Source organism: Ptiloglossa arizonensis, chromosome 13 (assembly GCF_051014685.1).
Source record: "Ptiloglossa arizonensis isolate GNS036 chromosome 13, iyPtiAriz1_principal, whole genome shotgun sequence".
Taxonomy (NCBI): domain Eukaryota; kingdom Metazoa; phylum Arthropoda; class Insecta; order Hymenoptera; family Colletidae; genus Ptiloglossa; species Ptiloglossa arizonensis.
In genome coordinates, this window is record NC_135060.1 from 7,823,043 (window position 1) to 7,847,193 (window position 24,151).

At 42.1% G+C, this 24,151-nt stretch overlaps 3 protein-coding genes and 1 long non-coding RNA gene across 7 annotated transcripts in view; 3 read left to right on the forward strand and 1 right to left on the reverse strand.

Annotated features, from left to right (window-relative positions):
• LOC143154081 (uncharacterized) overlaps window positions 1–2,703 on the forward strand; it is a 15,872-nt gene extending 13,169 nt beyond the window's left edge. For all 4 annotated transcript variants that reach the window (XM_076325878.1, XM_076325881.1, XM_076325879.1 and 1 more), the window contains 3 exons: window positions 1,673–1,813; window positions 2,016–2,086; window positions 2,356–2,703. In XM_076325878.1, coding sequence (XP_076181993.1) covers window positions 1,733–1,813; window positions 2,016–2,086; window positions 2,356–2,638 — 435 coding nt within the window. In that variant the 5' untranslated portion in view covers window positions 1,673–1,732 and the 3' untranslated portion in view covers window positions 2,639–2,703. The remainder of the gene's footprint in view (window positions 1–1,672; window positions 1,814–2,015; window positions 2,087–2,355) is intronic.
• A 7,395-nt stretch (window positions 2,704–10,098) lies between these two features.
• On the forward strand, window positions 10,099–13,809 carry LOC143154085 (uncharacterized). Its single transcript, XM_076325886.1, has 4 exons — window positions 10,099–10,706; window positions 12,582–12,650; window positions 12,855–13,010; window positions 13,272–13,809. Exons 2-4 carry the CDS (start codon window positions 12,616–12,618, stop codon window positions 13,381–13,383), a joined length of 303 nt encoding a protein of 100 aa, XP_076182001.1. The 5' UTR covers window positions 10,099–10,706; window positions 12,582–12,615; the 3' UTR covers window positions 13,384–13,809.
• Tj (Maf family bZIP transcription factor traffic jam) overlaps window positions 10,535–24,151 on the reverse strand; it is a 54,905-nt gene continuing 41,288 nt past the window's right edge. The window contains exon 5 of the mRNA XM_076325876.1: window positions 10,535–10,667. The gene's annotated coding sequence lies outside the window, so the exon portion shown is untranslated. The remainder of the gene's footprint in view (window positions 10,668–24,151) is intronic.
• Window positions 22,420–23,296, forward strand: LOC143154050 (uncharacterized). The gene is made up of 2 exons (XR_012993968.1): window positions 22,420–22,718; window positions 22,790–23,296. It is a non-coding gene; the product is annotated as an uncharacterized LOC143154050 (long non-coding RNA).

Below are 24,151 nucleotides of genomic sequence, written 5' to 3' on the forward strand. Positions count from 1 at the left end.
AAGCCGAGATAGAGAAGGGAAAGCAAGGTGGTTGGTTCCCCGTTTCGTTGAACGCGAAACGTTGGTTGGGGAGATGTTCCCGTGACTTGCGCGGGATATGAACGTGTGGCCTCCGGCTGAGAGGGACATTGTTTACGATATTACGTCTGTAATACCGGTCAAGTGACCAACGTCCACCGAACGTTCCGTAATCTCCTCCGCGCCAGGACTTTGTTCGCCGAGCAGATACAGCACGTGTGAGCGACTCCGTGCGATCGTAATAGCGTTGCGGTCTCGTAGGCGCGGCGAGGGTCGGGACACGTTTAACACGTTTCTCAAGTGTACGTTGCAGTATGCAACCGGCTCTCTTTGTCTATACGGTGCACACGGTGAGCCGTTCGTATCGCGAGCGCCGGTTAAGGGCGCGGGGGAGCCCTTTTTCATTCGCGTCTCCCGTAGTCCGTGGTCAATCCGGTGGTACCTCGACACTTGGAAACGTGGAGGTTCGACGCGAGTTTTAAATTCCTTCGGTCGTTCCTTCGACGATCTATCAAATTGGATCTCCGTGGAAGCGGTGGAAGCGGTGCTCGTTGAGACCGGAGAATTTAATTCGGAGAATCGAACTCGAATCGAAGTACCGGGAACGAGCGGAGTACTTTTTCAATTCTTTCGATCGATCGAAAGAAGTAGATTTACGTTTCAAATTGGATCTCCGTGGAAACGTTGGACGATAGAGAGTACTGTTTTAATTGTTTCGATGTAGAATTACGTTTCAAATTGGATCTTTGTGGAAACGTTGAACGATAGAGAGTACTATTTCAATTCTTTCGATCGCTCGACGTAGAATTAAATTCCAAACTAGATCTCTGTGGGATCGTTGAACGATAGAGAGTACTATTTCAATTCTTTCGATGTAGAATTAAATTCCAAACTGGATCTCCATGGAACCGTTGAACGATAGAGAGTACTATTTCAATTCTTTCGATGTAGAATTAAATTCCAAACTGGATCTCCATGGAACCATTGAGTACCACTCGATGTACTTTTAAGATTTAGTCCAAAGAATCCAACGTGAAATTATTAACGAAGTTAATAACCTTACGAATAACCTACTTCGAACGAGGTTGGACATTTTAAAGAATGTTTTGGTACGATACAGCTTCAAAAGCTATCACCTAATTGTAAGCGTATCCTAAATAAATTAATCGTAAATTGATCGTACGTTTCTCTAACTTTGCCGCCATACGATAGAAACTTTCATTTACCCTTAAACCCTCCGTGTAAGAACCAACGAGAACAGAGTGGACAGAAATGACCGTGGACGAAATTCGATCGAATTTTAGTCCCGTGGCTGTCACTCGAACGTATACGGCAATAAACGAATAACATTCGCGGGGAATAAAAATTCCGTGGCCCGTATCCTCCTGTAACCCGCAATTTACTGTTAATTAATACAGCGATTTCATCGATACCAACTGTCTGCCGCAGAAGTCGCTGGCCGAAGGACAAACATCGCCGTAGCAGGGGAGGACGGTGTTTTGATTCTGGCTGTTATAGGGAAGACATATATCACTGGTCCACCCCATTGCTATAGATGCCAGTAGTTAGGGTGGCGATGCCGGGGGGGATCCGGACGGACACGCTGCGATTTATTGCCACGTTCGATATATATGATTATTTAAATCTTTTTCAGCCGCAGCGGTCATTCAACATCGTCCACTGTCGCGATCGGGCTCCAACTTTACAGATTCTGATGTTGTTTCATCGGATACGGCTCTTTGTAACGCGCAAACTTGCAAAGTTGGAAATAGACCAGCGTTTAATTATCTCTAAGGTAAGTAGATAAGTCTAACTGGGAAGATGAAACGTGAAAATTCATTTCCGTTCTCTGATATTATTGTCTACAGCAGGTGATGGTTAAGAAGTGCTAAAATTTGTATTTATTTTCTACTGTTGGTGACAAATATCTAACGTTAAAGTCTTGCATAGAAACTTATCGACGACAATGATACAACGAAATTTGTTTCTTTTTTCAGTTGGCGAAGGGACGTGAAAATGAAGAAACGAAAGGTATCAATACACGAAAGCTAACAATAGTTGGACAAAGGTGTGTATCACTAAATATACAGTTTTGCTCAATTGCCCATTTGCAAAACGTATTTCAATCGGTTTTTTAATCGTGGCTATGCAAGTGAGGCGATTTCATATACTAGATTTCAATAAGTTTTGTCGTTGGATGAAACTTATTGAACAGTATAGTACCAGGTTGCTCAATAAGTTTCATAGAAACACTTATTGAACAACCTATTACAGTATTTGTGTGGTCGCTGACGATTGTCTTTGTATTATCGGGCAGCGCCATTTTTTTATTCGTAGCTTTATTCATCGCGAGTTGATTTTTAAACAAAGTTACGAACGAGGGAAAATAATCCAGGCCAACGTGGAAATACCCGCGGTGCGAAAAGTAGAAAGGCGTGTGAATGTAGACGCGAAGAGATCGTCGACGTTGGATGGTAAGTCCGGTAACACGTTTCCGTTATGGAGATTGGTTTCACCGGAGGAATACAAAGTGCGTCGTGTTGTGCGGAACGTAACAAGCGAAAGTACGGATATAATCTTGGACCACGTGTACCTCTACGGTCCGTCACGAATTTATTGAGATTGACGCTTGCCTTCGTCTTCGACGTCGGCGGCTCCTTAAATCGAAGTTACATCGGCCGCTTCGTTCGCATTCCGTCAATCGCCGACTCGACGATTGCTCGCGATATCCTCGCCGAACTTAAAACTCTCCGAAGAGACGAGAGAACGATAGAGACCACCGAACCATTCATTCTCTTCGTTGAAATTATTCGAACGACAAGAGAAGGACAAGAGAGACAAGGTAGGACAAGATAGAAAGACAAGGGAACAAAACTCGTGCAATTAATACAGTACACTTCCTCCAAATCGATCGTTACCATATCGAACGTCGTCTGCACGGATAAACTGTATCGAACGGTCGATTTAAAGATATATAAATGATAATATATTGAAAAATTTGGCATAGAAACCCCGGAAGAACTTTAAACAACGAACGACACAACGCAAAGAATATTCGTACGAACGAGAGTGAAACATCGCGAATAATTTTCACATCGATTTTTTCGCGTTGAAGAAAATATCGAAGCAAGATGGCTGAACAAGGAAGATAAGATTTAGTTGTTACGAAATCGATTGGGAAATCGTGAGAACGAAGAGTCTCTCTCCAAGGTTGCGAGCGCGGGCCACGACGGTTACGATGCAGAAAAAGAAAAAAAAAGAAAGAAACCGCGACGAATTCCGAGTTCACGGCGAATACGGAGGCAGATCGATGGATCGTCTGAGCCCGTGTCTGACAGGAAAGTCGAAATCTGTCGGTGGCAGAAATATTCGAAGCGCACGGCGTATTTCACGCCTAATTTCTCGCGAATTCCGTGCTGAATATTCTTCGCTCTCGATCTCATGCGGGCCACGTGCCATTCATCTCATAGCCGGCTGAATTCTCCACCGTGCCGCGTTTCAAGCCGTTCAACTTTTCCCTAACCGCTCGGTAATTTTCCATTTTTCCGAAAAAGCGAACGACATCGTACCGCGCGTTAAGCGTTCGAAATTTCTCCCGCGCGAGAATTTCACGCGGTGTTAAACGGGGACTATATTTCTTTCGGTACCGTATCGTGGACTAATTGTTATTTTAGTTTTGTCACGATTACTGTAGTTTTCTATGTATTTTCTAATATTTCTTTTAGTCCCATCGTGGACGAAAAAGAAACCTCTCGAACTAACTGAACGAATCGTTTATACGCTCTAAAAAGAATCGTGCTTCATTTTTACCAAAAAAAAAGAAACGAAATGACTTTTCGAACAACCCAATAGTAACTTGCGTTTCTATGGCTCCGAACTTGCCAATTTAACAAATTTAACGAGAACCGATCTTCGCTATAATTTATTGTAATTTTAATCTTATCACACTTACTGTAATTTCTATATATTTTCCTTAATCTTCGTTCTTCCTTGAATATTTCAATATTTCCACCGATAGAAAAAGTGTTTAAACGTTCACGAATTATCCTACATATACTCTCGTAAAACTACACGTAATCTACTGGTTAGAAAAAGAATATTTCTTCGTCCCAAATAGTGTAATCCAACAGCCTCCCGTAACTGCACTGATAAATAAACGTGCAAGCATTTAGATAAGAGAACGATCCAAGCTGAAACCTACTTCGTTGAACTAGAAACGAAGAAAATCAACGATTCGTTTGAACACTCGATAGATATCCTTCTGACTATATCCAATACAGTACCTAATCTAATACAAAACATTCTACCGTGTCAATCACATTCAATTCTCGATCCACAATGATTCTTTTTAGAATTTCCGTATTAGAATCGCCTCGAAGGCCCCGTTTGGATCTTCGTCTAGTGTATTATCAAAGTGTATTCGTCAAAGTGTATTATCATCGACACGAAGAATTTCCATGGAGAACATACCCATTCTCGAGGCTCGTTCCATCGTAGATTCGCGTTGCAGCGATGGCCGGTCATTAACATGGATAACCAAAAGGCACCGACCAGGCAAGGCACTCGGCGCGTAGATATTTCGGTCAGGGCTCTCGCGTTGTACACCGTGTCGTCGGTTCACCCCATATTTCTTTCCAGGCTCTCTCTCTTTCTCTACCCTCCTGGTACACGCGCGCACGCACACCACGGTAGAAATTCATTAGGGGTATCTGATATTTCTGGTGGGTGCTTCGCGCCGGAATAAATCATACGCGCGGCCCGGCGGAAGCGTTTTGCCGGTACGGCGAGCTTCTTTCCCGGTGCATGCGCGATCTATCCGCTTTATCTCGATCCCGAGTAGCGAGGGGGATCGTTGGTAAAACGATCGTCGAAGAGCGGAGCGATCCGAAGACGGAAGAGAGAAAAGAAGAGGAACGCCGATAAAGGGGTGGTCGTGGCTGGTCAGGATGGTGCTGAAGAAGGGGTGGAGGGGAGAGAAAACCGGCCGCGGAGAAATAGAATCGTCGAAAGCGTTTACGTCGAAGACGAAGCGGAGAAAGAAGGCTAAACGCTTGAACGTGATCCAGGCTTAAACCGTTCGTGGACATCGAGCAAATCTCGTTACGAACTCGACCAACCGCCCCTCCTTTCCCTTCGCCACCGTCACCACCCACCATGGTCGAGGTACCGTCGTGGTTTATATATATGTATATGTATATATATATATACACTCAGAAGCACCGCGGAGATCTAAGAAGCTTCTCTCTAGCAACGGATCGGCCCAATCTTACCGGCATTCGTGATCGTTCGAGCGTGGATCTCGGCCAACGTCTTACCGTGGGTAAGGTACCTCCGACCCGCGGATTGAAATTAATTTCGGTATTGCCGCGATTGAAAACTCGAGACCGCGGCTCCTCCGAAACGACCGATACACAGAGAGATCTCTCTCTCTGTTTATGTCTCTGTCTGTCACACACCGTCCCCATCGACGAGACTGGCGAAACTTCCCTTGGAGATTACAGGGACCCCGTGTATGTCGACTGACTACGAACGCAATCGAGCGGACTTATACCAAGGGTCTCCTCCGTTCTGGACGTTGGAAAATAGCGATGTTGTTCTCTTTTCGATCGTATTTTCATCGGAGGCGTTAACAAGTATGTTTGTACGTCGGTGGTTGGAAAAGTTGAAGGATCGTCGCCAGTGGATGATTATCCCCGATTCATTCCATGAATTGAAACGATTGAACTCTTTGTAAATGAATGTCGAATCTGTTCGATGTGACAAAGACTTCGCGATAGGTGTTAATAAGTGTGTTTAGGAATCGGTGGATTGGAATTGAAACAATTGGAAGGTTACTCTGTGTAAATGAATATCGAATTGATTCGATGTGCCAAAGTCTTGGTTTAGGCTTTAGTAAGTGTGTTTAGGAATTTGTAGATGGAAATTGAAATAATTGGAAGGTCACCCTGTGTAAATGAATATCGAATCGATGCGATGTGCCAAAGACTTCACAATAGGTGTTAATAAGTACGTTTAGGAATTGTTGATTTGAAACTGGAGAAATTGAAAGATCATAGCGCGTGAATGAATATCAAAATGGAACAAGAACGAGATAATTTTCTCGATAATTCACGTGCTTACTTAAAACTTATCAGTGGTATAAAATATAACCGTATATTCTATATACGATACAGATTTAACAGCACATAAGGGAATATCGATATTCCTCGACATTGTTCAATCGAGATGAACGCAATTAGAATTGGTCCTCGAGTTTAAGATACTTTTGAAAAAGAAAAGTAATAATTCGTAGCACACCTACTTGCTACTTACACCGCAAAATTTATCTTCGATTTTAAATATTCGACAGTAACATCACACATTATTAACCAACGGTTTATCTCCCGATAAAACTAAAAACTTCCCACTGTTCCGTACCAAACACCGTTCGCGAACTATGAATCGTTTCTATTCGTTAAATATGAAAATAATACCTTTTCCGCGCGATCGATGCGATCATTTTTTAACGATATTGTAAATCATCCGGAGACACGGGAGCCGCGTCGGTCGTAAAAGTGCATTAAAGAGGAAGCAGAAGTCGACGGAGTATCCGTCGAAGAGTTTTCGACGATTGCGGTCGCCGCGAATTATTCGTACATTACCGAATTCAAATTAATTTCACGCGCGGCACCGTAAATCAAAGCTCTCCGGTCTATAACGGGTGGGCCCTAAATCACACCGCGGTAATTGCGGCACCGCTCGGCCGGATCTGCGCGCGGTATACGTACCGGAACAACCTAACAGATGAGGGTATTGAACGGAACATTTTGTTCCGTTGAAAAGAGATTAAAGACCCCGACCTTTCCCCTTACCGAGAGAGACGAATATTTTCGCCAAAACAAAACCGATTGCCCCTCGTACGATCGAGCAACATACTTTCGAATCAAAATGTCGAATTTTTAAACGTCGATTACAACGCAAGGAATACAGGTTGTAAATAAATTAGAAGTACAAGTATCAGAGGTCGGGAGAATTTATCGAGAGAATCGTGGATAGTTGTAAGCGTTTAATGTTTATTTTTACAAAGGATATTGTGGTTATTTTTGCAAAGGATATTTATGAGCGATCAATGTTTATTTTTACAAAGGATATCGTAGTTATTTTTACAAAGGATGTTTATGAGCGTTTAATACTTATTTTTACAAAGGATATCGTAGTTACTTTTACAAAGGATATTTATGAGCGTTCAATGTTTACTTTTACAAAGGATATCGTAGTTATTTTTACAAAGGATGTTTATGAGCGTTTAATACTTATTTTTACAAAGGATATCGTAGTTACTTTTACAAAGGACATTTATAAGCATTCAATATTTATTTTTACAAAAGATATCGTAATCAAAACGTCGCGTAATAAATAAGCTTCTCACAACCATACGAATGACTAATTTCTTCGAGAAATTGCTTTCGGATAACTAAGAACGAATAAAAATCAACTTCGCGCGTTACTCGGTTCTTTGAACACTTTCGGTAATATAATTCGTCCGTTGCGAGAGAGAATGTTTCTAAAAGAAAATGAACGCGTATCTTGAACAATAAAAGTAAGGATACAGTGGGAGTACTAATTAACTTCCGGTTAAAAAAGTACGTGGACATGTTTGAACCGCGAATTCAAGGATAAGAAAGGAAAATACACTCCGGAGGAGAAAAAATATGCTGGTTCGCTCCTATCGACGAAAACCCACGCGTCTTTCCGCTTCTGAGAATAAAGGATACAGGTTCTCGCGCGTTAACAAGGAGAAGGTAAAGTCCCGTGTTAAAGCACGTCAACCTATGTTCGAGATATTGGATCGGAGCCGGGTCAGTTTAAAGGAAAAAGAAAGGAACAGCCTGGAAAGGCGAAAGCGTAAAGGGCCGCCTTTCAACAAGGCTAATTTTTCGTACAACCCCTCTGTATCAAGATCACGTATGCCATTCGCCTCTGGGCACGATTTTCTGGTGAAAATTCATGCGTCGTATTTCTGCATTCAGACGTATTTCTTTTTCGAAAAGAAAAAAAAAAGAGGATCGAATCGAGGAATATATATATAGTAGCTTTGTAGTATTATATTTCGTATCTTTGCAAATTAAACGTCCTTAGTTTTCATCGAACTGTGAACGATAAAGGTCAAGTATTCGATGAAAATCGTACATTTTTCCCCTGTAAACATCGATCTAAGTTCCTTACAATAAATACTCGACTGAACAAGTATGTTCTCGAACACAGATAATTATTACCAAATTCATCGGTCCGGGTTAGGTTTACAATTTCCCGTAAGATCTCTCTCGCGACCTAGAATCTCGTATCGCGAGTATCAACTGCAAGTTACTCGTTAATTGAGATTATATTTCGCTTAAAAAAGTGAAACCTTCTCCTTGCTTCGAGGAAAGAAATTCATCGACTCGATACTACCTCTATTGTTACGAGGTTTCAGAGTCTACAACCACGCGAAATAATCTCTGTTATTCGGACGTGGAGTTTTAACCCTACCGCCGGGAACGTAATCGAACGGAATGCAATTTCGCGTCTAATTATCCGCGTGGCTGTAATCTTATTCCCTTTCTCGAGTGTAACGTCGCGTGGACTCCTAAACATCCCCGTACGGGGAGAGGAATCCGTGCACAGTCGATGCAGTCGTCACTCGGTCAGGATTGCTGGAGACTCAATGACGACTGACGAGGCGTCTCAGGGTAGGAGGGTGAACGAGAAAGATAGACACGAACCGGCCAGAAAGAGAATCCACCGTGAAAGGGGGACGAACACGCGAGAGCGACGAAGAAATCGTCCTGGACGGGGAAGAGACGGGAATAAAGAGAGAGGGAGAGTGTGGCTAGTGATTGGATTACAGTCAGGGAGTCCCCGTGGACTCGCCAAATGACCGGGACAAATTGCCCCTCGCCTTCGGGAATACTTATATATCTGGAACGATAGAGGTCCGCGTGTCCTCTCAGCTCCTGTTGCCTTTCTACCGTGCCGAACACCTACACATTTGTACAGTGCCTACAAATGACGGCAATGACCACCGCTCCTGAAGCGCTACTTCGAAGCCAGGAGAATCGAGCACTTTTACGGAAATATATATCGCCTATAGGAAACTTGTTAACCAAGTTTCGAACAGCGAGACTTCTATCTATCGGGCTGTATCGGATTCGAATGATCGGCGAGGATCTTCGGCGTTGAATGAACGAGCGTTCGACTTCGCGAGTTTCATTGCACCGAATGAAATATCACGGAACAATTCATGAAAAACCGTATACGGATCGATGATGTGTCTACTTCCGGATCGGTCTATGCGTTACCAACTCTCGATTTTGGATTACGAACGGGATTGGACGATCGATTCGTTTCCTACTAGCCGGTTTTCGAGAAACTGGATTTCTAAGGTGTACAAGATGTGGTATGGATGGGTATACGTAAGACGCGTGTGCGAAAATATATTGTAAATTACGATGTTACCGGCGTCAAGTTAACGAGTTTGAAATCGGATGAGTCTTTTAGGGAATCGTGTTTTTTATCGCACGTTGAAATATTATGGAGAATTAGTGTTGCATCGAGATAGGTGAGATTCTTTTCTTTAGAGAATTATTCCTCGTGTTTCTATGGTACTGTAGAAAATCTTACGGAATATTAAATATTACTTGGATCGAGGTAGATCGATTCCTGCTTAGAGAATTATTCGTCGTGTGTTCATGGATTACTAGCATCGAGGTAGATTTTTAGATATCTATCGATCAATTTTTATAACACGATAGGAAATCTTATTGAAAATTGAAGATTACTCGCATCGAGATACTCTTTAACGTAATTTTAATAGCACGATGGGAAATCTTACTGAAAATTAAAGACGACTTGCATCGAGATAGATTTTTGGATATCTATCGTTCAATTTTTATACCACGATGGGAAATCTTATTGAAAATTGAAGATTACTCGCATCGAGATACTCTTTATCGTAATTTTAATAGCACGATGGAAAATCTTACTGAAAATTAGAGACGACTTGCATCGAGATGGATTTTTAAATATCTATCGATCAATTTTTACACCACGATGGGAAATCTTGCTAAAAATTAAAGATTACTAGCATCGAGATACTCCTTATCGTGATTTTAATAGCACGATGGAAAATTAGTACCGTGAAAACGATAGAAACTATCGAAAAGATCTGCCGCGCGTCTTTCTCGCGCACTGTACGCTAAAACATCCTGAGAAACGTGTTCACCCTGCGAAGGTGGATGGACACACCTCTCTGATGCGGCAATTCCACCCTGCTTCACCGTTTCTCACTCCCCCACGCCACTCTTCCTGACGTAATAACCTGGCGTTTACCCATTGTTTATAGTCCTGGAGGATCGTAAATCGCGCTCGGGTAGTTACCGTTACTGCCAGCGTGTGCGTCTTCGAGAATTCGAATTCGAGCGTAGCGATCGGTACAGATCGGTGCATCTATGGAGGACAGATCGCTGTACCACCCTCCAAGGTCCCTGTTCGCAAACGGGAGGGGACGACGACGACGTTGACGACGAGGACGACGACGGTAACGACTCTCTCAGGGGCTCTGGGAGAGTGTCAGCCAGCTACCGCTGCCGAATCGCTGATGGTCTTTTTACATACTATCCCTGTGGTGGTTCCTAGAAAAAAAAAACCGACGATGGTTAGCGACGCTCTACGTACGTGTCCTATAATACCGTATGACTCACTCTGTTTCTACATTCATTGCGTTGCAATAGGATTTTTGTCCCTTCGACTCTGGTCCGTTCAAACCTGATCTTGTAATATCAAAAACCAAACTTTCACCGAAAAAACTAAAAACGAAAGCGAGTTCATCGTTTCTATAACGATGAAGTTCTCACTTTCGCTGATTTTCGTTCATACTTGAATCATTTCGATATTTGTATCGGTAGAAATAGAGTTTAATCGTTCATGAACTATCATTCTATGGATATTTTCGTAAACTATGTAAACGGAACAATCGACGAGTTAGATTACCTCGAAAAAGAATATTTCTTCGGCACGAATAGTAATACAATAGTATTCGAGTAGTAATTGTATTAGAATTGATAAACAGACGTACAATAATAGAACGATCCGATATTAAATTTTGTTTGTTCTAATGGAAACGAAGAGAATCGACGATTCGTTTAAATACTTGATACATATTCTTGTAACATTTGCATTGCGTAAATCGTATGTCAGAGTATTCGAATACAGGAGATTCTACCAATTGCTGAAATTTGTTTGTATATTTATTGCGTTGCATTCGATTTTTATTCTTTTAACTCTGGTCCGTTCCTCGAGTCTCTTCAGACCTGTCTTGTAATATCAAAAACCAAAATTTCTCGTCGTATTGAAAAGTTAAAAGCGCGAGTTCCATTCATTCGAGACATTTGTTCTTACTCGAAAATTTTGAAAGTCGAAAACGAGAACGTTTCGTAAAAATTTGTAAAATTTGTAAAATTTTCCTCCCTTACAGGCTTCAAGACTAAATTTTCGTTTTTCGTAGAACAATCGTCGTTGGAGAAGCCATTCTCCGATAATTAACAAAGTATTCCCCGAGAGTTCAACGAAACCAAGCAAAATTGGAAATAGTTGCTCGTTACAAATATAATCGACTCGATTCCAACACCAGGGATATTTTTTACTTTCGTATCAAAAGCCCGGAATTTTCAGTGAAACTGAAAATAGCATTCTCTAAGGACGCGGGAATATCTTGATTATACCAAACAACGAGGAAGTTATAATTATAGCTGAAGAATTCGATCGTAATTATAAGTGTACGCGGTTTGTGGACAACTTTCAGGATGGTATTTGTAGCGACTGTCGACAAGTTTAAGAAATTCCCCGATGCAACGTAATCATTTTATACGATTAGTCGATAATTCAATCGGGGATACAAATTATTGGCAGTGTCCAAAACGATCTAAATCAAGGTTTTCACGTCCTTGTAAATTTCCTTTCGAAATCTCTTTTCTACATCGAAATCTACAATTTTACAATTTCGATCGAGTCGTACTTCGTTAGTTTCTACGTCGAGAAACACGATTATTGTCTCGTGTTTTGAAAATAGAATCCCCAAGGCACTGTAACGTATAGATCGGGATATCTTTAAGGTTTTCACGTCCTTGTAAATTTCGTTTCGAAATCTCTTTTTTACATCGAAATCTACAATTCTACAATTTCGATCGAGTCGTACTTCGTTAGTTTTCTACGTCGAGAAACACGATTATTGTCTCGTGTTTTGAAAATAGAATCCCCAAGGCACCGTAACGTATAGATCGGGATATCTTTAAGCATAGTTAAGGTACCAGCAGCGATTAGTAGGACCATTAAAGAAAACGGTGGCCAAGGAACGTTATTACCCAGCAGGAATCGGGCGTGTTATCTCCGCGCTCAATTAGACCCGTAAAGAATCGCGTATAGATCCTCTTAGCTCATTGATCCTCTTTGGTTCTGGTTGCAGTCGATCGACCCTTCCGCCTTTTTCTCTCCACGTTTCGTTGTACACGCTCTCGTGAAATATTATACTAATTTGACATCTTTTCTAGAACCTCGCCGAAGGAACACGACTGTCACTGTGTCATGGCAGCCATGTCCGAAGATATAATTCACTCTCGGTGAGTACAGCGTTTTAACGAACAATAACCACCCTTAACCGATAGATCTTTACAGGCAGGTAATACAATACGTGGAATAAATTTCAGAAATAGTTTAGCATTCGACGATGATAAACTGAGTTCATATAAACGTATAATTTTGTCTTGTTTCAAAGTTAGGCTATCTTTACATTTTTGGTAATTTCTGTTTGCTCGTTTTCATAGGAAAAACCCAAAATGGCTACGTTCTTCTTCTTTCGTCTCGGTGCATTGGTCTGTGCATCCAATGCACTTTTATAGATTCTCGATTAGAAGAACTGGACACGATCGTTGGAAATGGTATTGCAGTAACGTGATCCTGTGTCTGCGACAGTTAACGAGGTAGGTAAGCTCAATATTGTTTTTCCATAACTGAAACTCTTACAATGAATATTATTGAATGCTCTTGTATTTCTTTAATCCTCTCATTGAATTACAAACTTAAAAATACGAGTTTTATACACTTTGGATACTTTTCAACCAAAAACTGTAAAGGTTAAATATTCAGCTACTTTTCAAAAACGATTTAAGGTTAGATATTCAAGAATTTTGTATTTTCTCCTAATCGCGTAAATTATAGTGCCTTGGTCCGCTAATATACAGGATACTCCGCCATATTTCCACAATCGGGTATAACAGACGGAAACGAATTCCGGATACAAGGAGTCGGTGTAAATGGGACAATAAGACCGAGATCGTCCAGGTCTCGATGTAACTCACCCTCGACTCTTTAGATTCGTCCCTTCCTGGATCCACTGCGTAGGGTTACGGGAAATCGGGATGCAGGATATCCGCGATCCGATCGTCTACGGATACAGCTGCTGACATTCCCCGTACACGTTCGTCGAATAGATATTATCCAGGGTCCCGGGAGGATTTTCCCGCGCACGTGACGCGCGAATCATAATAGAGCGTGCGTTGACCCAGTTGTTAACCGAAAACGGTTATTCCTGATCTTTCGTTACGAATTTACTCTCGATCGAATTATCAACGATCGTTTCAATACGCGATCGCTCGTGTTTCGTATCGCACGGTTTTGGCAGAGAATTCAAATCTGTACACCAATCGTTGCTTTTTATCGAGTTATTTACCGTTTATTGGGTAGAATATCAAATGGATTGACTTCTGTAATGTTTACATCACATTGAAACGAATGAAGAATTTATGAATCTAATAAGGTAATATTTTGTTTGAAACTCGTATATTTGAATAATGAAATTCAGGTTTGAGGCAGAATGGATTTGTAGCAACACTGGAGAACTTACAAGGCAAATTGTAAATTACGTAGGAATGCAAATTGTGGATTGTAAATGGTTTCTTCGGGTGTCTCTAATATTCTTCTTAATATTCGTGTTCCGCAGGCACGTGAAATTATATATGCAAACGAGCTATAATTGTACAATGAAATGCTAAAACGAGGTTTATTTATATCGATGTCAACTTACGCATTATCGATCATCAACATCGGTTATTTTTCTCATACCTACGCTTTAAGTGTTAATTGCTCCCGAGGAGAGTCAGCAAACACGACTCAGCGAAACAAATATACGATTTTTATACAATTTGCTCTCATTACTGTGGAAAATTTTCTTCTGTTACGATTAATACTGTTCGGTGATCTGTGAAGGGGAAAGAAAAGAATTTAACACTAGAAGTACCAATGGGGTCGATTTGACTTGTTTCAAGCTTCTGTTTCAAATTACTCAATTATCAAAGGTATCTTTACCTACAATACTCGTAAATAATTATCAAAATAGACACCTAATAAATAGTAGAGATACCAAAGGTGCCAATTTAACTTGTTTCAAGCTTCTGTTTAAAATTACTCAATTATCAAAGGTATCTTTACCTACAATACTCGTAGACAATTATCAAAACAGACACCTAATAAACAGTAGAACTACCAAAGGTGTCTTTACCTACAATACTCGTAGACAATTATCAAAATAAACACCTAATAATCATTAAAACTACCAAAGGTGTCATTCTGACTTGTTTCAAGCTTCTGTATAAAATTACTCAATTATCAAAGGTATCTTTACCTACAATACTCGTAAATAATTACCAAAACAGACACCTAATAAACAATAGAACTACCAAAGGTGTCTTTACCTACAATACTCGTAGACAATTATCAAAATAAACACCTAATAATCATTAAAACTACCAAAGGTGTCATTCTGACTAGTTTCAAACTTCTCCTTAAAATTGCTCAATTATCGACGACGTCTTGCCCCCAATATTCATTGGAAAATTACCAAAAAATCCACCCTTTCCAACTTGGAAGACATACATACAATCCGATGCAAACACCAACACGTTCACCACTAGTAAGTTTCCAACCCCAGTCCTAACGTTAAGAATCGAAATAAAAAATGATCGAACAATGCGTGAAAAACATCAATGAAATTGCACAATAATCCCAGAAGTGGAACTCGTTGAAATTGCAAACGCGTTCGTGACGAGTTCCCCGAGAACCGGACGACCGCGCAGGATATTACAAATCATCGTTATCCAATCAGTAGGGCGAGGAATCAAGCCGGGGCAATTAAGTCGCGATGTCCATTCCTCCTCGTGGGGGAAGGATTTACTGCTGTTTAACCCCCGGTAACTTCTTCGATAAATAAGCTATACAGCCGTCGACGACCTAGCTTGGATAGAGGGACAGAGACACGGGGTTGGAAGAGTTTGTTGTCCAACAGAGGCGATCCGATTGGCCGTTAGCGGAGTCGAGTTAGCGCCAGTTCTGACTTTCACGAGTCCTCGCGAGCCAAAAGGAACCTGACGGGGAGAGAGAGAGCAGTAAAGGAAGGATGGATCTCGTCGAAGTAGTCGTTCGAAGAACCAGCCTCGTTTCGTTTGAAGAGGGACGAGTGCAAGACCCTGATTAGTAGCCGACGCCAGTCCTTGGGAGCGAACAATCGTCGTCTAATTTACCAGCCGATTCGATCTCCTTCGGCCACTTAGACTTCTTCCACCGCGGCTACTACCACCGGGTCGCACCCTTCCGTTTTCGTTGTATTTTCGTTTCTTTCTTGGCACGTCAACTGACCGTGAACGAGCGACGGGCGTCTCGAGGCTTTAATCGACGTCTTAATCAATTTTCTCTCGTGCGAGGAACGACGCCAAAATTCTACAGATCTTTTTCGTTTAATTACGCGACGAATGTACGTAACAGGAGGGTTAACGAAATGGGAATTGAAAATTTTGGTAAGTCGCGAGAGATCGATCAGAGGGAAAGGAAAGGAAGGTACAGTGCGAGTTAGGTATTTTTACTTCGATCATTTCTTCTCGATCACGTTCCTCTACGATCGATAAAATTATTGGAAACGGGTAATCAATCTCGATTGTGATTTTAGATTATTTTCCATTATTAAGAATCTTAGAGTTGAGTGACGTTTCATTGAGAAATTTGGTAACGTCGAGGGACACGAGTTTAATTAACCGCGTTGAACATCGAATGATAGAAGCAACGATTAGTTGTGAAATTCACAGTGTACGCGGCAATCAATCAGTCGACGTTGAACGATTTTTTCTTTTCTCGATCGCCGTTTGTCTTCCAATGTTTTCATTTTATCTTAGTTCTGCGGGGACCAGGCTCCCCGAGGTGCATTACTTAATTGCTTTCGCGATGATCATCCGGAAGAGCGAGTACTCGAAGAACCGTTGCTCCACACCCGAAGGGAATTCTACCCTTTGCTGTTGGTGCACGTGCGGTGTCACCTCGATACAAATGTTACCGGAGATTTTCGTTCGTTGTACTCCATTGTGTTTCGCACCAAACGTTTCTCCAGAATCTTTCTCCAGAATCCACGGGGTGTCCCAATCATCGCCGGTCGATTTGAATTTCCCGCTATGTTTGAAACCTCGAACCGATTATCCTGAAACTTGGCGTATATTATCTAGAAAGTTGGGAAATTAATCGCGGAAAAGTACACGGTGAAAGAACGCGTGAACATTTTTCAGCCATATTACGAAATAATCGTGAACTTTGATCGTTAGATTTGTCGAAACTGGTTCGGTTGGAAATCTGAAAAAGCCGAGCCGAGACGATCATTCGAAAAGTATCTTATTCCATTATTAACTCCCAAGTTTGTACTTTAAAATAAAATATAAAATATCAAGATCACTCAAACCGTTCGAGTTTTATACAAAAAGTAAATCGACCGGTGACGATTGGGACACCCTTTGTTTCCCGTCCGATGGCGCAAATCGGCGATAAATCGAGTATACGCGCGTAACTCCCTATCGTTACGGGATTCACGTACGAGCGAGAATGTTTCGGGAACCGTTTGGTAGCCCGATTAAACCTGTACCGTCGTTTCTCGGTCCTCCTCGTTATGCGCAACTATAAAGGGTCGTCGATAACGTGGAAAAATAGGACGAGACGCGATCTTGTCGCCGATCGAACTCCATCGAGCCGATCGGGACCTGAAATATGTCTGGAGCAGTAAATCCTATCGCGTCCCGTCCGAACTCGGCCCCCCCAATGCTCGTTCAAATCGTATAACTGTACGAAGTAGGGTTGACGTGTCCCTGGAAGGAAAGGGCCGCGACGGAGGAGTGTGTATAAAGCCTTAAAAAGTTGTACGACGAAGAGAACCGGGTTTAATGCAGTCTCCTCGCTTGAAAAATCGTGTAATTCATAAGGGGCGCGAGTAGCTGAGCTTCGCTCGAAAACGAAAAAGGCTGGATAAAGAAGTTGCGTTCACCCTATCCTCCCCGTTGTCCCGGGGTAACACTTTTGCTTTACACCGTGGACATTTAATATATGCGAGAAGTTTTAATGGAAATATCGAACAAACGTCGTCCACCACCACCGGTATCACCTCGACGAGAATATTTGTGTAAAACGAGAATTGCACGAACAAACGAGAACGTTTGAGTTACAAAGCTAGCCGTAGGCCAACGGAAAAGTTCGTACGCGGTGGTTATGGTTGAATAGTCGCCATCGCATCGAGGAACCGGGCTTCTCTAATTTCTCGGATAGCTTCGCGATTGTAAAACTCGCGCAAGGTCTTCGTATTTGGAATAACGACGGTTCGTTTTACTACATATAGGTAAAGTTTTCCCGATTCTTAGCCCGCGTATTGGCTTTATTTAAATCGAGAACGAAACTTTCCGCGCGTAAAATAACACGGGGTGTTCCTAGTCGAGGAGAATTTATCCAGCGACGAGGAGATTAAGTTCGTGAAATTCGCGGTCGAGGTGCTGCTTCACGATCGATCGCGTTATCAAAAGTTGAAATTCAATTTAAACTTCAAATTAAAGTGACGCAAAATTTCCCGATTTTTCCGTACGTGTGACGTACTGTTAAATATACCGGATAAACACAAAGCTACTATTTTCTCAAATCTGTATACTTTTCGGCCACTTTGTTGAGTTAAAGTTTCAAGACAGTCCTCGAAACCAACATCAAACGTTCGTTAACATCAGTCACTCTCTGGATCATCGTTCGGTTCGTTCCAATGGCACACCTAGACCTTCGGGTTGTCCACGAGTAATCTATCGCATCCACTGTTGGTTTCAGACAGTCCTCGAAACCAACATCAAACGTTCGTTAACGACATAAATCACTCTCTGGAACATCGTTTCGTTTGTTCCAATGGCACACCTAGACCTTCGGGTTGTCCACGAGGAATCTATCACATCCACTGTTAGTTTCAGACAGTCCTTGAAACCCACATCGATCGTTCGTTAACGACATAAATCACTCTCTGGATCATCGCTACGTTCGTTCCAACGGTACACCAGAACCTTCGGGTTGTCCACGAGTAATCTATCGCATCGACTGTTCACCAGTCGACGGAACGAAAATTTCTCGTTTGATCGAACACACCTTGTCGCATCTCCACCCGCCGTTTCTCCGCACGACGGTTTTGAACAGCCCTCGTGCGATCTTCACCGGTAATCCACGGCCGGGTCAGTCTTGACACTTTCCATGAACTTCTTCAAGTACGTATGGCAGGTGTAGTGGCTCGGACAAAAGAGCAATACGCTTCGAACGACCCTGATAGCGTATTGTCACTTGTCGGGCGCAGCGTGTATTGTCCTCGCCATGGAGGTCCACTTGATCACGATCCACCGGCACTCGAGGCTCGCTCGTGTACTAGATAAGATGTCGATTGAAATTCATGCAGTCCTCCCCCCACCCGGGCTCTCGCCTATCGCCAGCAGAAATCGCTCGTCGTATTGTTTCCGACCGAATCTCGGATCGGGCCTCGGAGTGTCGACACAACTCGAGGCGAGTCGCGATCGTTACGATTTGCAATTCCTTTCGTCGCGGTTTCGTCCGCGTATTATCCGCACGAAACCTAGCTACGATGCTACTGTTCCAGACGACGAACCGACGCTCGACGAGCACCCTATAGAAACGTCTCTTCGTCCATCTTCGAATTTGGCCAACGAGTATCGCGACTATCGAGTGGCTTCTCGCTCGGCGAACAACGAACAGGGCGACGAATCATTTTGTTCGCGGAACCTGAGCGAAAAACGGGGCCTCGTTCGAAGCGTTTTGAAACGTGAGAATCTTTTATTTTTGTAAGAAAGAGAGAAAAGGAAGAAGATAGTGGGTACATCGATCGATTGTATATTTATTAATAACGTGTACCAGCGAAACTGTACCGTGAATTAACCGTACGTTGGATATAGGGTCGATTCGGACCCGTAGGAAGAAGTCGTCCTGGAATTGAAAACAAGGGGTTCGAATTTTTATTCTTTTCTCACTCGTGGAATTTTTGAGAATACTATTGTTATCTAATTGTCGAAGAAATATAAACGAGTGTTTGGTGTATTTTGTATAACGTGTACCAGCGAAACTGTACCGTGAATTAACTGTACGTCGGATATAGGGTCGATTCGGACCCGTAGGAAGAAGTTGTCCTGGAATTGAAAACGAGGCTTTCCAATTTTTATTCTTTTGAGAATACTATTGTTATCTAATTGTCGAAGAAATAGTAATGGATTTATAAAATATAAACGAGCGTTTGGTGTATTCTCTGAACGTTACAAATAAGAACTCTTCGAACGTTTATTATACATTTCTCGGTATTTGTATTGTTGCGCAATGGAAGAGTGGGGAATGACGATTGTCGAGGTTCGAGTGTTTAAAAAATACGAGTCAGAGTTGTAAAATTTAACAACATTCTCTACTGGTTTCTCCTATGCGTGACCCGAGCCGTATGCCTTCAGCTCCTGTTCGATGATCCGTCATCGGTGACACGAATACCGGTGCTTAAAATATATGATAACGGGGAGACTCGCATCGTTATTAGTGTGTCAACGGAGCCCCCGACGAAGCTATCTGTATTGTTTGCGACACGTTGGAACGCTTTGCCAAAAGGATGCAACTTGGGTGCACCTGGAAGCCTCGAAGAGTATCGACTCCGAGAGACTTCTCGTTCTTCAGCCGTGTGCAATTTTTAAAATCAATTTCCAACACCCTTGGAACACGTCTACGAATATTCTACAATAGTTACATATGTATCACAGATAGTTTTAAAGAGATGCAACAACTATACTCACTGGTGTACACATAGAGACTTATAGAGAACGACTATACTGACTCTCGTGAAAAGCGACGCTATAATCACCCATTTTATCTAAATAGCGTCTCGTGAATAACGATTATAGTCGTGCATCGTATTGAAGTAGTGTCTCACAAAAACTATACTTACTGGTGTACACATAGCGTCTCATAGAGAACAACTATAATCGAATCTCGTAAATAACGACGCTATAATCGTCCATTTCACGTAGATAGCGACGTCGCTCGGTTAAGAACAACGTCTCGCCTAAAGCGACCATGATCGACAACTGGAAAGTATAAACCCGTCCCCTCGAAGAACTGGAATCGTCCCCGTGGGAATTCAATCGCGTCCGATCGAAGCTCGCGCGTTTCCACTTCAACCGTGGAAATTAGTTTCAATCGGTGAGCGTAAAATTTGCGAGCGAAATTCTTCCGTTGGAAACCATCGTAGGCGCCCCATCGAGCGTTTCGTGAACGATTCGATTTCGGGTAGCGAGTTATCCAACAGACGTGGAAGTGGCCCGATAACGATTTACGTCGGGACTCTCTCGTCCGCGAACGATCGATCAAAAAACAGAGAAAAACGGGGGCCTGGAAACCGAGGCGAAGACCGGACGTAACGAGGAGCAAAGAAGGGTGGTCTCGCGTCGCGTCACGAAACGGAGAAGGAAGGAAGGAGTAACGAGTAAGCGTCGAATTGCGAGGTAGGAGGGTGAACCTGGCTGTGTGGGTGGTGGTGGGAGTGGGAGTTAGAGGGGTAGGATCCTCCTTTTCTTCCTTTGCCTCCGCATCCCCGAGGAGTAACTAACTGAACGAGAGTCGGGGATAGAGGGTGTTAAGGTAATGCCCCATTAGTATGTGGCCCCCGTAGTAGCGCCGTAACACCACCGCGCGGTGGTCAAACCGTGGTTTGTCTCATCCTCGTGTGTCCCATCCCCAACTCGATGCGATCGTACGTGTGTGTACGTGGTACCGTCCCCTTCGTATCTACACGAACGCGGACTGGACAGGGTTGACACACCGCGAGAACGAGCGTGCACACCTACGTGCCGCGGGTATGTAACCGTCTTGTACGAGAAACGAGACCTGTCAATAGCCGGCTTGTTACCGCGACAATGATCGGCTTAACCAACGGGAAAGATCCACCCAGACGTACTGGATTTTCGGAACGGAGGCCACGGGATATAGCGTGTCAACATCGTTTCCCTTCGTCGATACCACCACCGTCCTCGATGTCGCAAACGAGATTCCGCTTCCGATTCGAATCGTCCTCCCGACGAATTTATTAAGAATCGAGGACCAGGGACAACGACGACCACGACTTATTGTACCGGGATTATACCGTACCGTGTAATCGTAAATATTGAAAGGAGAAGGAACATCGCGGATATTGAACGACAGGGGTTTGTTTAATTGTTGGTTACAAACGGTGCACGCTCAGAGGGTTTCCACTCGTGTTTGGTTAAGGTGGGTATCCTTAGACATCGTGGAGCTTTAGACGAAGAGAGTTACTTGTGTTGGTTCGAGGATGCGATTATAGTCGTGCATCGTATCCAAGTAGTGTCTCGCGAAGACTATACTCACTGGTGTACACATAGAGACTTATAGAGAGCGACTATACTGACTTAGTTAGTATTTTTCGTTAGTTTCGATTACGAAAGAATTATTGAATCTGAACGAAAGATTAGGGGTGTGTATTTTGCGTGAAATGTTCGAAGAGGTATGTTTTATTTTTCAGCAATTTTTTACTGTTTCTTTTTATTCGAAAGAAGGAATATTCATCAAGATGGTGCCAACGTGAGCGACAAAAGATCGTTGATATTAATTGGTTTGCGTACAGAGTGAACCACCGTGAAGACGAAATTTTCAATATTAAAAGAACGGTATTGTTTCGATCGGAAATGTTTGTTTTTTGTTTTACAAATCGATTGAAACACACGTGTTATTTTAAGCCTATGGTAGTTCGTTTTTTAAACGTTTTTAAGGCAATAAGATTCATTTCTTTGAATTACGTTGAAGATTGTGTATTCGGTACATTTTCCAAGTTCTGAACTCTTTTATCAGCAATCCGTACGAAGAAGGAAGAATTCTCTAAATCGTCACATCGATTCGAAGACAGATTCTACAAAGTGTTACGAAAGTCTCTTCGAAGTATAGTTTTCTACTAATGAGATATCGGTACTCGATCGTAGCTTCTCGAGGTTTCGAGAACTCTTGACGAAAGTATTGCGAAGAAACTTCCCTAATACCACTTACAAGTACATCAGGGAAGATTATCGATACTCGGACTAATAATTTTGAATGTTACAGGATCGATGGAACAACGTACAATTGGATATTGGATATAATTGGATGAAACGCGATGTAATTAAAAGTTACACGAAAATTCAATTGGCTAATTTACGAGAGAAATAACGAACGAAAAGGAAACTAAGTACAGGACAATTTACGATACATTTATTATACACTACTTGTAGCATCTTCGTATCAAAACAGTTTACTATTTATTCGTACTCAAAACAGTTTAGTATCGAGTTATTCTTTCGTTCTTATCGTTGCTCGAGTGGCTCGAATTGCAAAGTTATTTTTACAGTGGCAACTTATTCCCCCGATACATGCACCGATACGAACAATGTAACCGGAGACGCACACGAACTGCAAAATCACTAACGCATCGCGCGATCATTAGTTTCTTAGAGTTGACAGGGATTATGTTCTAGGTCCATGGGTCACATGAGACGTGTGCGTGACGAAAACGTAAGTTGGTTATCGTTCAGAGACATCGACTACCGTGAAACCGTCTCTGTTCTCCTTATCCCTCTCCTTCTTGGAATCTCGTTGATATACATATATGTAGATATACACATATATAGAAGGAGAATTTGCAACTCACACGGTGTTAAATATTTTCTAGTTTCGAATTTCCACGTGCGGCTTGTGTGACGATCTTTTTATAGCAATCGAAACCACGCGATAAGAAAAGGATATTGGAAAACGTACCGAAAAATTGTATCACCGATGTCTGTAATATCGAAGTAGGATTTACACGTTTGTTCGTTGTTTCTAAATTATTGATATTTAAGTACTGTCGATGTGTAGAAAGAGTCGAAGTGTATGTAAGTACTTATGATGAAGCTTTTGGAGCAATTTAATATCTAGTATCTTTGATAACCTTGGAATACAAGGATGTCTCGTAACGAGATGTTACACCAAAGTCGAAGATAATTCTTTCGATGTACTCAAAGCGTTGAAGATTACACAAGTACTTGTAATTAAACTTTTGGATCGATCGAGTATCGAGTATCTTCGATAACTCCAGAATACAAGGATGTCTCGTAACGGATATTACCCAAATCAGGAACGTGAAATAGAATTCGTTGAAGATTACAAGTACTTGTAATTAAATTTTTGGATCGATCAAGTATCTAATATCTTCCATAACCTTGGAATACAAGGATGTCTCGTAACAGAATGTTACACCAAAGTCGAAGATAATTCTTTGGATGTACACAAGGAGTTGAAGATTACACAAGTACTTCTAATTAAACTTTTGGATTGATCAAGTATCTAGTATCTTCCATAACCTTGGAATACAAGGATGTCTCGTAACGGATATTACCCAAATCAGGAACGTGAAATAAAATTCTGTAACACGTGCACTTGATCGAGAAGTCGTAACTCTCGACACCCTGTGTAATGCTCATCATTGTTAAATATTTTCGTTCAGAATTTTAAAAGGGGCAACGATGCTCGATCATCGTCGCGCAAACTCGAGAAAAGGATTATGAAATTTGTTGCGAAAAATCTAACGTCAATCGCGATACCTTCTTTCGAATATCCAACCACTTATCTCAGTTCGGCAACAAGGATGCAAGTCACCTACCCCGCGCAATAGGAAGACGTTGATGTGAATTAATGGCGGCTTAAGTCATAGTTAGTGCCCAAGTGTTGCGCT